At 52.1% G+C, this 13,621-nt stretch overlaps 1 protein-coding gene across 4 annotated transcripts in view; it reads left to right on the top strand.

Annotated features, from left to right (window-relative positions):
* The window catches only part of DISP3 (dispatched RND transporter family member 3), a 97,635-nt gene that overhangs the window by 78,287 nt on the left and 5,727 nt on the right, over positions 1–13,621 (top strand). For 3 of the 4 annotated variants that reach the window (XM_054175963.1, XM_054175961.1, XM_054175962.1), the window contains exons 2-15: positions 2,122–3,058; positions 4,281–4,500; positions 6,015–6,151; positions 6,573–6,707; positions 6,931–7,091; positions 7,463–7,602; positions 8,349–8,494; positions 9,857–10,018; positions 10,400–10,561; positions 10,994–11,116; positions 11,706–11,842; positions 12,504–12,685; positions 13,105–13,235; positions 13,332–13,507. In XM_054175963.1, the coding sequence (XP_054031938.1) occupies positions 2,131–3,058; positions 4,281–4,500; positions 6,015–6,151; positions 6,573–6,707; positions 6,931–7,091; positions 7,463–7,602; positions 8,349–8,494; positions 9,857–10,018; positions 10,400–10,561; positions 10,994–11,116; positions 11,706–11,842; positions 12,504–12,685; positions 13,105–13,235; positions 13,332–13,507 (2,940 nt within the window). In that variant the 5' untranslated portion in view covers positions 2,122–2,130. The remainder of the gene's footprint in view (positions 1–2,121; positions 3,059–4,280; positions 4,501–6,014; positions 6,152–6,572; positions 6,708–6,930; positions 7,092–7,462; positions 7,603–8,348; positions 8,495–9,856; positions 10,019–10,399; positions 10,562–10,993; positions 11,117–11,705; positions 11,843–12,503; positions 12,686–13,104; positions 13,236–13,331; positions 13,508–13,621) is intronic. The other variant, XM_054175964.1, reaches the window with a different exon arrangement.

The following is a 13,621-nucleotide window of genomic DNA, read 5'->3' as shown; positions in this document are numbered from 1 at the left end:
CAGTGCTAAAGGCTTGGGTAGTGATGCTTGGCTGTTCAGGGAAACTTTCAGAAGCTCCCTGGCTGTTTAGGATTCTGCATCCTGAATATTAAAGAAATATCAATGGAGTCCAAACCCAGCTAGATTTCTCCTAACCTTTCAAGACTTGAAAAGACCCCTGCTTTGCTTTCTTCTTGCTAACAGCCCTACAAGTGAAGGGGGGAACACAGCCGAGTTTTGTGAGCCTCCCTCTCCTCACCCTGTCCCTGAGGGGAGGGGGAACAAAGGAGGATTGACACACACAGAGAGAAGTATGTTCTAGAAATATTTGGGGCACAATCCTGGCCATAAGCACCATTCACTACCGGGAAACACAGTAGAGTTTTGTGAGCCTCCCTCTCCTCACCCTGTCCCTGAGGATTGGAGGTCTGGCAGAAGAGGGACTGTGGCCATCTGCCATCAGTGGTCTCCATCTGGTTTGCCACTGTGAGATTGCAGAGCAGGGGGTGGATTCAGCAGAGGCTTTCACATGCCCTCCTGCTCAGCTCTCTGCAGCCTGGCTGAGCTGGGTGAGCCAACTGCTGGAGCCTAACCACAGTGAGGGGTGGGAAGGTCCCCATTCTCACACTGACAGGAAGGGTGGGATGTTTCGGGACCATATCAGTTGCAGATTAAAGCCACTGATCCACATCCCTGCTTTCCTTGGTGTGTGCAGGAGCAGGGAGGATGGAGCTTGGAGTTTCCCTGTTGCCCACAGGCTATGGAATGCTGGGAGCACTCTGCCCAGCCTGACAGCACAGATGGTGTTGAGCCCAGAGTGAATCCCATGGGAGCTGCTGTAGCTCCCTTGAAGTCCCTGCAAGCAGAGCCACAGGCATCACCCAGGCTGATCAGAGCCAGGGACATTGTTGTGCCACTTGCTCCTTGGCACAAACTTCTTCTGCCAGGGAACATTTCTGCCCCATTGCTCTTCCTCTTGGTCCCAGTTCAGGCAGCAGCTAAGTTTTCTGAGGACCTTATAGTTAAGGGGTGCTTGCAATTCATCTTCCTGCCCTGTTAAGATAGAAACACTGGTTAGGAGCAGAGCTCATAAATTGCTTCTGGCCACAGTGTAAATGGCTTGCAACTGTCAGGGACAAGTAAGAATCTGAAACTGTTCATCCACTCAGTGATCTGGGGCTGCTGGGCTTTGCTGCTTCCAGGGTCTGAGCTTTGCTCTCAGGGACCATCACTTGTAGCTTCCTATCTTGGAAGGCTATCACACAGCACCCAGGAGAGACACATGGGAAAGTCTGAGAACCTGTGGGTGCTGGCAGCTCCCAGGATCTCCCTTACTGCCTACCCCTGTGTGAGCTGAACAGGGGGAGACTCCTCATTCTCATTCCATGAGGACAGTAACTGCCTTTGCTTCCTGATCGTTCCATAGGAACTAGGAAAACCTTCTCCCACAAGGGGAGAAGGAAAATAGGTCTGTCTAGCCACTTCTCTGCCCACTCTGGTGGTGAACAGGAAACTGGATCAGGGAACTTAAGGGTCTAGAGCAGAGTCTCATGGATTTCTCCCTGAACATTGGTGTGTGTGTACAGGTACTTCTGCTTCTGGGTCTGTGTGCACACAGGCACACTTGGTGGGAAAGATTAATGAGACTGCATATAGCTGGGGGGAAAATCTATTGTCAGTTGTGAGGAGAGAAAGGCAGGGTCCCTTGCATTTTTCATCTGGTAGCATGAACTGTTCCTGTGCATGAGAACCAGGTTAGCTAATTAAAACTTCCTGCTACTGCACTCTGAGCAGCATACTGTGAATCTCCTGCCATCTCCATGCGTGGTGTTCCTGGAGCCCTGCAGAGCCCTCTTCTGTCAGAGCACTGAGCTCTGGGACTGTAGTTTGAACTTCTCCCCTCTCTGGTTTCTCTGCCACAGGGTGTGGGATACCCATCTTGAACCTGCACTTTCAGTGGCTGCAGCAGGTCTGTAGGGTCTTGCTTTGCTGCTGAGGATGCAGGGCTGAGAGGGCTGGAGTGTGCTGTCCTCTCCAGCTCTGCTGCAGGAACCCTTTGGCAGCTGCTGTGGATTCCTGGCTGTGCCTGGTGACACCACCTGCTGGGCCTTGCTGACTGCTTTCCTTTGCCCCTTTGTGCAGGCACTGGACATGGACACAGAGGATGACCCATTGTTACAGGATGCCTGGCTAGATGAGGAGGATGAAGATGTAGCCTTCACCCCCCAGAAGAGGCGAGAGGGTGCTCTGCTGTGTGGGAAAAGCCCCTGCAGAGTCAGGTCCCTGCATGTCACGCTGCCAGTGTCTGGCTTCTGGAATGTTGTGGGCTGGGTATTTACCAACCCTTACTGTGCCAGCTTCATCCTCTTCCTGGGCTGTGCCATCCCTGCCGTGCTTGCTATTGTCATGTTCCTCCACTACCCAGCCCTGGACATCGACATCTCCTACAATGCTTTCGAGATCCGCAACCATGAGTCCTCTCAGCGCTTCGATGCTCTTGCCTTGGCCCTCAAGTCCCAGTTTGGGTCATGGGGGAGGAACCGCCGGGATCTGGCTGACTTCACCTCTGAAACCCTGCAGAGGCTCATCTTTGAGCAGCTCCAGCAGCTCCATCTCAATGCTTCCCATCTTGGGGTCAGTGCCCGGGTGAAGCGCAGCACCCCAGAGAGCAGGATGAGCTCCCCCAAGCCCCAGGCCCACCTGAACCCGGGGAACAGGACTGCCCGGACTGGGAGGGGTGCCCCCCGCTGGGACTACTCCAGCACTTACATCAGTGCCAACACACAGACCCATGCCCACTGGCGCATCGAGCTCATCTTTCTGGCGCGGGGGGACTCTGAGAACAACATCTTCACCACCGAGCGCCTGGTTACCATCCACGAGGTCGAGCGCAAGATCATGGACCACCCTCGCTTCCGGGAGTTCTGCTGGAAGCCCCACGAGGTCTTGAAGGACCTCCCCCTGGGCTCCTACTCCTACTGCTCCCCTCCCAGCTCCCTCATGACTTACTTCTTTCCCACTGAGAGAGGAGGGAAGATCTACTATGATGGCATGGGACAAGACCTTGCTGACATCCAAGGTGAGCTGAGGGCCCCGGGTGGGAGCTGGCACGTTTTAAGGCCTGCATCTCCTGCAAGTTCAGGCAGTCTCTTACTGGTGTGCAGCCTTGTGCAGAGAGGAAGATGCTGCCATGTTGTGCCTTGAGGAACTGTCTGTTATGTGCTAGGGCCCCTTTTCAACTCTTCCAGCAAAGCCCCTGCAGCCCCAGTCCCAGACCCCAGAGATGAGCAAGGGGGAGAAATGCAGGGCACTACTGCAAAGTACAGATGATTTCTACTGACCCTTGTCCCCAGCAAATGACTGTGGTTAACTACAGGCATGTTAGATCTTGAACAGACAATAGAGATGAGCTTCCCTTCACCACAGAGCAGATGAAAGAGGTCTGTGGGCTGCTCTGGAGCTTGAAAGGCAGCTTGTGAGTCACCAGCTGTAAAGACTCTATAAGGAGAGGAGGAGGAAGGCCCTGCCACCTCCTCCCAGCTCTGTACCCTGTACTGTGCCTGTCTAGTACAGCAGAGGCTCTCAATGGTGAGAAAGGGGTGAATCATGAGGAGTCTGTGGGTGTGATGTGGCTGTGGGATGAAGCCTCCATCTGTCTCCCAAGCACAGGCTGCAGACGATAGCTGTCCAGGAGCCATACAGGGAGCAGGCAGAGAATTAACTCCATCTGCTCCAGTGTGGGTAGCCAAAGGTAGTTCTGCTGCTAAAATAGGAAAGAGAATAGTTTCTGCGTCTTGTGAGAACTCAAGGGAACTTGCATTTTAGGGGTAGGCAGGTAGTGCCTCTTACTGAGCACTTGCTCTGCATCCCTCACTCCATCAGGTGGCAGAAGTACCAGGTCAGAGCAGAGACAGGACTTCTCACCTGCTATGGGTTTTGTTTGGCTCTTGTGCTTACCAGTGTGATGGAGTAAATATTGGCCTGCTGAAGGAGCACTAAGTGCATCCAGCAATGTTGATAGGGATGTTGTGTGCACTGCTGCTCGAGGCAGCTGTGGTTCAGATCACATCCCTCATGGGGAACTGCCTGTAGGCAACATCACAAGCAGACTCACAAAGCAGAAGTGGAATGTGAGTCCTTGCAATCCAGCTTTCCCCTTGCTCTCTGCAAGGCAGCAGCAGTCAGTGTCACTCTGATGAAAGACAGGATCACTCCTGGTTTCCCTTTGTCAGACTAGACCCTGTGCCTTGCCAAGTCAGCTAAGCAGGATCTAACAAAAGTGGTGCTGCTTTCTCCCACAGGGTCCCTGGAGCTGGCCATGACCCATCCTGAATTCTACTGGTATGTGGATGAGGGCCTGTCTGCTGAGAACAAGAAGAGCTCTCTGCTGCGGAGTGAAATCCTCTTTGGGGCACCACTGCCCAACTACTACTCGGTGGAGGATCGCTGGGAAGAGCAGCGCCACAAGTTCCAGAACTTTGTCATCACCTACGTGGCCATGCTGGCCAAGCAGTCCACGAGGTGAGGGTCTGTGCAGACAGGGCAGGTGCCTTGCTGGCAGTGGGTGAGAGCAGGAAAGGCTTCTGGTCCACTTAAGGAGTGCGTGGAATAGGTCCTTCAGGGTGTAAAAGCTTCAGGGTGCCAGCTCTGGTCTGATAGCCCTGCAGCATCCATTCTCACCTGGAAGGCTCAGAAGGCTTGGCATGCCAGCTCGGACTGAGGGTCAGCCTCAAACAGTGGCCACAGACAAAAGAGAAAAAGCATGGCCTTTGAAGATGGGCTCAGGCACAGTGCTCTGAATGAGGGTGGGGAGCATATGGCAGAAAGCCACTCATATGTTTCCCTTTAATGTCACTTCCTACTGCAGCAATGTGCCAGAGACATCAATAGAGACAAAGAAAGAAAGCCAAAGATTGTATCTGGTGCCTGCCTTTCCACTCAGCCCCTCTCTATTCACTTCTATCTCACAAGTCCAATTCTACTGGCTCCCAACAGAGATGCTTCTCTGCCTTCCTGGTCTGAATTTGGTCCCAGATGGTCAGATGCAGGGGGTAAAATGGGCTGTACTCAAGACATCAATCTGTGGATCAAAGTCTGCTTTTGCTCATGCCAGGGTAATTCCTTCCAGAAGTGTTTGCCCTTTGTATAGAGACATGAGGAGGGGAGTTTCGGGGCAGGAGAAGTTTCAGGAATGCTGCCTTTTTTCACCACCAGGTCTGTATGGCTTTGGTTGAATAGAATCTCAATGGTGTGAGGGGGAGACAGTCAAATAGAACAGTCAAAGAGTAGCCCAGTCTCCAGCCAGCTGAGGGAAGGAAGTGGGCCCCAGTGTCAGAGTACCTGCTCCACTGCTCTGAACCCCAATAGCTCCCAGAACAAAGGGACATCAATATTCAAAAGCAGACTGAAATGCAGCCTGCCTCTGCCAGCCCTGCAAGCAGACAGCCACAGAGCATGCTCAGCACTGGGCTGGCAGAGCACACTGCAGTTAAGGAGAGCTGAGGGGGAATTGGCGCCAAGGCTTGATTCTGAAGCTCAGGTTTCTGATAGCCTCCTGTGGTGCAGTTATTGTACTCCTGGTTAAATTATCTGGAATTACTCTCTCTCAGAGCCTGCTTTCAGAAGCAGAAGCTGGTAAATCATCCGGTTTCTGATAAGCTCTCACTCTGCCCACATCCGCTGGTTATTACCTTTGTATTCAATAATAAACAATGATTAGGATTCCAGATTGGATTGGTTTGAGGGTTTCAGGAGCTGTCTGTTAGTGCCAAAGACCCACCATGCATGGGAGGTATTTAAAAAAATATTAGATGTGCTCTTTTCTTTTTTCCCTTCTGTGTGAACTTCACCTCCAGCAGCAACCTTGTTCAACCTGCTCTCACCACTGAGCTGTTTCCTCAGAGAGCTGCCAAGTTTATGGCAGCAGTGACCTCCTTTGGCTTTGGGGGACACACTGTCCTTCAAATCCCCTGGTTCTACTGTCTTTACACTCAACTGCCTACTCCTTTTCCTTCCTTCATATCTTCCCACCGCAGCAAAGTCCAGGTGCTGTATGGAGGGACGGATTTGTTTGACTATGAAGTGAGGAGGACTTTCAACAACGATATGTTGCTGGCCTTCATCAGCAGTAGCTGCATAGCTGTCTTGGTCTACATCCTTACTTCCTGCTCAGGTAGGCTGTAGTCACAGCTGCCCTGCTCTCACCCACATCCAAACATGCTGTGTCTGTGTAAGACCCAGGAGAGGCTCTGGTGCTCTGATACCAGCCTGGCTTTGTGCTACAGCAGCATGCAGAAGGTCATGCAAGTCTGATTCTCCAGAGCAAAGATTTGTGGGCATGGTTAGGGGAAGGCTCACGGAGAACAAGAATAAGATGCAAATTCCCATCTTACCAGTGCTGGTAAAGCTGATGTAATTTCGTGGATGGGCCTCATGGGAAGGAGTCTGCAAGCTGTACTCTTACAGCCCTGAACTATTTTCTGTCACCAATGCACTCCAGAGATTCAGTATCCCAACAGGACAGGTGTGAGGTTTCTGTTCTTCCAGAAGATGGCCAACAGGATTATCTGCTCCATGTTCCTTTCCTCCTCTAGTGTTCCTGTCATTCTTTGGCATTGCCAGTATTGGGCTAAGCTGCCTGGTGGCTCTGTTCCTGTACCACGTTGTGTTTGGGATCCAGTACCTGGGAATACTCAACGGTGTGGCTGCCTTTGTCATCGTGGGGATCGGTAAGCACGTTCTTCCTCAAAGCTACCTGTGCTGCCTTCCATAGCTCCAGGCTGCAGGAGAGGGAAAGGTGATGGTGGCAAGTGCAGGCTGAATTGTCAAGCCCTTTCCCTCCATTACCTGTGAAGTGAAATTATTTGCAGGGCAAACGTTGAGGTGAAATTAGATTTTAGCATGTGTCCCTGCTGTGAGTGAAGTGTCCAAGTCTCCTCCCTCTCTTCCCAGGGGTCGACGATGTCTTTGTTTTCATCAACACCTACCGCCAAGCCACCCACCTGAAGGACCTGCGGCTGCGCATGATCCACACCATCCAGACAGCTGGGAAGGCCACCTTCTTCACCTCCCTCACCACAGCTGCAGCCTATGCTGCCAACATCTTCTCCCAGGTATGCTACAGCTTTGGCTCTTGGGGCTTTCTCTTTCTGCCAGAAGGCTGCCAGCACCATGTTTCTGGCCTCTCCTCCAGCACAGGGGTGTACTGGACTTGCTTGCCCTAGAGAGGGCTGTCCCTTGCATGCTCTAAGGCAGTGGACACTCTCCCTGTATCAGCCTCCAAGACAATATGTGCCACTGATGAAACAGGATCCAGTGGTTGGCAGGCTCCAGCTCATTTCTGTATTTGCTGGGTTTGCTGACTACCGTGGCTGAGGTCATCATGTGCTATACTCAAGTTCCTCCAGATAGCTCTGTCCACACTGGTGTACCTCAGTCTCCTGCCCCAGGTCATCCCAGCTCCATGTTCTCTCTCTTCATGTAGATCCCAGCTGTGCATGACTTTGGGCTCTTCATGTCACTCATTGTGTCCTGCTGCTGGGTAGCTGTGCTCTTCACCATGCCAGCTGCTCTTGGAATATGGACCCTTTATGTGTCCCCAGTAGAGAGCTCCTGCCAAACCAGGTGAGCCCTGGAGCCTCCTTGTGTGGGTGGGAAGTTGTTGTGGAGCTCACTGCCGAGGCAGTGTGCAAATCCCTGCCCTGTGCTTTCAGTTATGTTCATAACCCTCAGGCACCTTGGCTTCGCCACTCCTTGTTAGTCTCTAACAGAAGGGGAATTTACCTTCTGCCATTCCAGATGGGAACAAAATGGAAGGGTCCCAGCATATGCACAGGAGCCTCCCAGGAGCCAGACTCTGCAGTGCCAGTCATGCCTCTCCCCTGAATCCCGTGGAGTACTGAAGGAATTTGTGTCCTCAGAGCACTTTCTACACAAATGAATCCTCAGGCTGTGGAGGCACAAGCCCTGTGAGGCAAACAGATCAGCATTGCTCCTGCCTGTGAGCAGGAGTAAGGCATGGAGATTTGTATTTGAAAGTCAGCACACTTCCCCTTCCCCTGCTCTTTAGCAGTGCAGGTGACCTGGCCTGATTGAATTCATTAGCAGGGAGATGAACTGCTGAAAGTGCCGTCACTCAGTGCCCTCTGTTCATGGCTCAGCCCTGCACTGTCTCTAGCCCAGCCTGCTGCCAGAGCAGCTCAGCCCCTGACCTCTTCAGCACTTAGCAATGAAAATGGTTCATGGCAGAGCCTGTTGCCTTTCCAACTAATTGGAGCAGGCTGTTTCTGCTCTTCTTGTCACTGAAGGAGCCCACTGATAACTTTGCTGCATAAGACTCATGCCTTTGTTTCCTTCCTGCTGCAACCCAGCTGTAGCCAGAAGTGCACCAAAAAGAGTGCCTTGCACCTGGCTGAAGATCTCTTCATTGCCTCAGAGACCACCTCCAGAACAGGCAGAGAGACTCTTCCATATCTGGATGATGACATCCCATTGCTCAGTGTGGAGGATGAGCCTGGTATGTGCCTGCTGTGTAGTGCCATCCGGGGGACCACAGTTCCCTGGTCATCTTGCAGCTCTTCCTGCCACTGGTCCATGCCTGTTTCCCTTTTTTCACTTTTAAGCTGAACATGGTGCTGCCACAGGAGGTTGTAGGAGCCTGAACTCCCTAGTGGTTGTAAGCTGCTTTGAGCTCTTCAGTGGGTACTGATATTTGCTTTCTAACTACTTTAATAGTCCTTCTTAATCTAATGAGGATTGTACTTTCTTGCTGGAGCCACTGATAGTGACATGAATGTAGCCATGAAACAGCCCATCCATAGCAGCAGCTCACCTTTGAGTAAAGCTTTTCCCTCTTCTCTGCTATTCAGGGCAATGCATTTCGGAGGCACACAAGAGAATTGTTGTTCTCCAGCATCACATCCTCTGAGCATCTGCTTTGTCATGGCAAGAAGAGGGCAGTGACTTTTCTGAGACCAGGAGATAATCCTTCTAGGCCTGATCAAAGATAAGGGTGCTTACAGGGACATACTCTGTAATACCTGGCTTTTAACACTTGCTGGGATCTCTTCCTTTTCTACCCCTCCCACACCCTTCCCCCAGTGGAATTGTTCTGGGCAGTGGAAAGCTTTCAGGCCCAGCAGCAAATGGGAACTGGATGCTATGAATCAATGGCTGAGAGCCTATTGATCCCACAGCAGTGTGCAGACCCTCTTGTGGAAGAGCAGGCTCTGAGCTGCCTTTGAGAGGCAGGCAGGTGAGCTCCGTAGTGCAATGGTAATGGATGGAAATAACTCCTTCCCGTCTCCTGGGCAGAGTGAACAGCAGGATGCTTTTCTCCAGGGGCCCCAGGGTGTCAGATAGCTTGTGAAGAAGCAAAGCAGCCTCTTCCAGTTGGGTCAGCATGGCAGGCACACTTTGACCCCTTGACAGAAAGTGCCCCTTTCTCACCTATAGAAAAGAGAGCAGATCCCTAGGCATCCTTGAGCTGGAGTAGAGAGATCAGAGAGGAGCCAGGCTGGAGGTCTGCTGTGTATAATTAGCTGTAAACAATACTTAGGGTGACAGGTTGGCTTAAGAAGCATGCAGTGTCCCTGTGACCTTATGGATAGTGTTAGTGGGATCTGGCAGAGAAGGAGGAGCCTGAGGCACAGGCTTTGAACTGAGCTATTTAGAAGTGTAGTTTTCACATGGAAGTGACTTGACAAAGATGTTTCCTGTGATGTCCTGGGAAATCACTGCCTCTGCCTGGGTCTCACTCTGTCTCTTTAGAAAGAGTTGCACAGCACCTTGCAGAAGATTTTGTAAATGAGAGCAGAAGGCAATGAGAGTCACTCATGGCACTGAGCACTGAAGCAGCCTTTCATTTCTGTCTTTCTAGTCTCCCTGGAAATGGGGGATGTCCCCTTGGTATCTGTGATGCCAGAAAATCTGCAGCTTCCTGCAGAGAAGAGCAGCCGGGGTCACTTGATAGCTCACCTGCAGGAGCTGCTGGAACGCTGGGTGCTGTGGTCTGCAGTGAAGAGGAGATGGGTGATTGTGGGTAAGGAAGAGGGGAGTGTTCCATCTGCATGGACTTTAGAGGGTTTGACAGCATCTCAATCAGTCCCCCAGCCTTGATTACTAGTGACAAGAGACTGAGGCAAGTAGATGACTTTGAACTCAGTGGTAGGGTGTTCCCAGAACAGTCAGTCCCTAAGGGAAGTGCATGAGGAACTCTGAGCCTTTTCCATCCCTCTCCTCCCACTCAGAGCTGAGATGGCAAGTCCTGACGGGCCTTCCCTGGGGCTGCCAGCCTGTTTAGGGGCTGTTCCTTTTTCCTGTTGAAAATATCATCTCTTTGCCACACCCCTGCTGTTGGAGTGTGTCCTAAGTGCAAGATGCCTGCAGGGTCCCACACACTTACTTGGGCTTCTCCTTGCAGGGCTCTTTCTCCTTGTTTTGCTCCTGTCCATATTCTTTGCTAGCCGCCTCCACCCAGCTAGCCGTGCCCCAGTCCTGTTCCGGCCGGACACTAACATCCAGGTGCTGCTTGACCTGAAATACAACTTGAGTGCCGAAGGCATCTCCTGCATTACCTGCTCAGGTGAGTGCTGCTCCCCAGAGCACAGTGGGTTCAGACTGGCCTAAGCCCTGGGCTGGAGGAGCCGAAACAGGAGGTAGGGCCAACACTGTTCAGATATCACACTGGACATTAGACGACATCCCTGAAGGGAGGCACACGTTGGAGTGGGATTCTTGAGCTGTCCATAAGAAAGGAGTGTTTTGAAAAGTATTTCCTGCCTTGGGCAGGAACTGCCTGAATGATTCTGCTGAAGCAATTCCTTTTAGTCCATGGAAACAAACTGCTTCTGCTCTTACGTGCTGGCCAAAGTCCAGTGACCAGCTGGGGGTCTGCAACTCTTTGTTCCCTGCTTAGGGGTTGGTGCTCAACAGCAGAGTCCATGGTGTGCACAGGGCTGGTGGATCTCTTGGCATGCTGTCCACTCTTTCATCCCTGACTAACCTTGTGGGACAGGTTTGTTTCAGGAAAAGCCCCACAGTTTGCAGAACAACATCCGAACCTCCTTGGAAAAAAGGAAGAGGGGCTCAGGGTCACCTTGGGGAAGCAAAGGGAACATAAATGATGCAGGGCAGCAAGGTAAGTGAGGCATGACAATTTTGACCACACCTAGTCCCAGGGTCCAAGGATCCACTCAAGTTAAAAATACATCATCTGATCTCTCAATAGCTTATAGGCAATAATTCTCTCCAGGCTCTGCTCCCTGAGCCCTAGACAGGTGCTAGATGTAAGTGGTGTCATTAGAGCCCCCTTCCTCTGCTGTTCTCCAGGACGTTGTCCCATAACCCAGGTGGCAGTACAGTATAGTGACAAATCCTTCTGGCCTGAGTCCAGGGCTAGATGCTCATAGGTTTTGCATCCCAGTCCTGAGTTACCACCTTGCTGGCAGCTGTGAGGAGTGTAAATTCTGTCTGCTTTGAAGGAGATTTTGAGGATAAAAAAGTTATTGGGCCAGGCCCCAAGGTGACATGAATCAATAACCCATCAGGAATTACCGCAGCTGAGGATGTTTTTGTGAAACCTTTGAAGGGGGTGCTGCAAGGCAGAGGCTGTGCCTGCTGCCCAAAGGAGAAGCAGACCAGAAGAACCTTCCTCTGCTGCTGCCCACGTCTGAGGGATTTGTTGATTGAGAAGTACCACTAGCCCTCATGCTTTCTGTTTCCTTCAGATCTCCAGGGGACTGTGTACATCTCCAAGTCCAGAAGCAAAGGAAGACCAGCCATCTACAGATTCTCACTCAATGCCAGTGTCCCTGCTCCCTGGCAGATGGTGTCACCAGGAGACGGGGAGGTGCCTTCATTCCAGGTGAGTCAGTCCAGAGATGTTGGACCCCCTCTATCAGGAGTGCAGCATTCAACAGGTGAGCACAAGAGCCTTCTCCTGTCTCTTCATGGGGTACTAGGTATCTCAGGATGAAAGCTGCAGGGCATTGCAGTGAGGTAGCTGTCACTGAGGGCATGGTGTCTGGCATTGCTGAGCCCCACAGTGCCGCAACACAGTGCCAGCACTGGGAGCAGAAGTGTGGGTGTCTGGAGATCAGATGAGGCCTGACATCTTCAGCTGAGCTAATAGAAGCTGAGCTAGTAGAAATTGCTACTGAGCTGAATTCCCACTGCCTCTTTCCCTCCATCCAGACACAGGGTGAACAGGCAATGCTCCTTGAACACAAGGCCATACTGGACACACACCACCCCAGGAGGACTCACTTTCAGATGTCCCTCACCCTAGACAGAGCAGCCACCATTCAGCCTAGGCCACAGAGGATGGGGTGGTGGTGAGGAGCCCCATCACACACCAGCCAGCCCTGGGAAGGAGGCAGGCTGAGGGCTGGCTGGGTTTGTGCCTGCAGCACTCATTCTGTGTGGCTGTGCCTGTGCTCAGGGAGGAGGGGAGTGTGTGATGCTGATGTGCAACGGGCTGCGACCCCGTGGAGTTAAGTGTCTGTTTTCATTAATCCATTGCTTAGGTGTATAGAGTGCCTTTCGGTAACTTCACCAGGAAGCTGACAGCTTGTGTGTCCACAGTAGGGCTGCTTAAGCAGACGAGCCCCAGGAAGTGGATGATGACCACCTTGTCCTGTGACACCAAGAGGGGCTGGAAGTTCGACTTCAGTTTCTACGTGGCCGCCAAGGAGCAGCAGCGAACACGGTAACCTTCCAAAGCCCCCCCAGAGCCAGATAGCAAAACCAGCACAGCCGAGGGGCTGATGTGGGGCATCCAATGTCCAGGGCCAGTTCTGCCCTCAGTTGGTGACACTCATGGCCCCAGGACTAGTTTTGCTGTGAATGTGCCCCAGTTTTGCAAACTTATTTTGCAGGCCCATCATTACTGTGCCAAAGGCTTGATAGGTGCAGGACTATGACTGGGGGCTTCACTGGGTGGCAATGATCTTACCCACTTGAACTCTTGGGTTGCACAGGCAGCACAGAATATGCAGTGGGTAGGGATCCAGCTCTGGAGTTGTTCACCTTTTCCTTCTGTCCCTGAGAACATCTCTTTCCATGTAACACTGTGGACACCTCTTTACCACCTCTGGTCCCCCATAACAAATTCTCTTTGCTACGTAGGAAACTGTATTTTGCCCAGTCACACAAGCCCCCTTACCATGGCCGAGTGTGTGTGGCACCTCCTGGCTGTCTCCTCAGCTCTAGCCCGGACGGACCCACCAAAGGCATCCTTTATGTTCCCAGTGAGAAAGGTAAGCTGACGAGGACCCATCCAGCCACATTCATTCCAGAGAGCCAGACCTTTTCACACCACCTGATGTAACCAACTTTTGTTCTCTGTTTGGCAGCAGCACCCAAAGCAAAGCTGTCAGCCACTTCTGGATTTAACCCTTGCATGAACACAGGCTGCGGGAAGCCGGCAGTGCGGCCGCTGGTAGACACAGGAGCCATGGTGTTCGTGGTGTTTGGCATCAGAGGCGTTAACCGCACAAGACACCTGGACAACCACGTCCTGGGAGACATGGTACACACCCTCTGGCATGCTGGGCAAGCATGCTGAGGGCTGATGAGTGAAGGACAGGCTCCCTGCATGGTATTTATTTAATCCCCACGGCCCAGGCAGTGTGCTCCAACAGTC

The sequence above is a fragment of the Dryobates pubescens genome, chromosome 33 (genome assembly GCF_014839835.1).
Source record: "Dryobates pubescens isolate bDryPub1 chromosome 33, bDryPub1.pri, whole genome shotgun sequence".
Taxonomy (NCBI): Eukaryota; Metazoa; Chordata; class Aves; order Piciformes; family Picidae; genus Dryobates; species Dryobates pubescens.
Note: the sequence above shows the minus strand (reverse complement) of the source record. Positions and strands in the feature narration are given on the sequence as shown.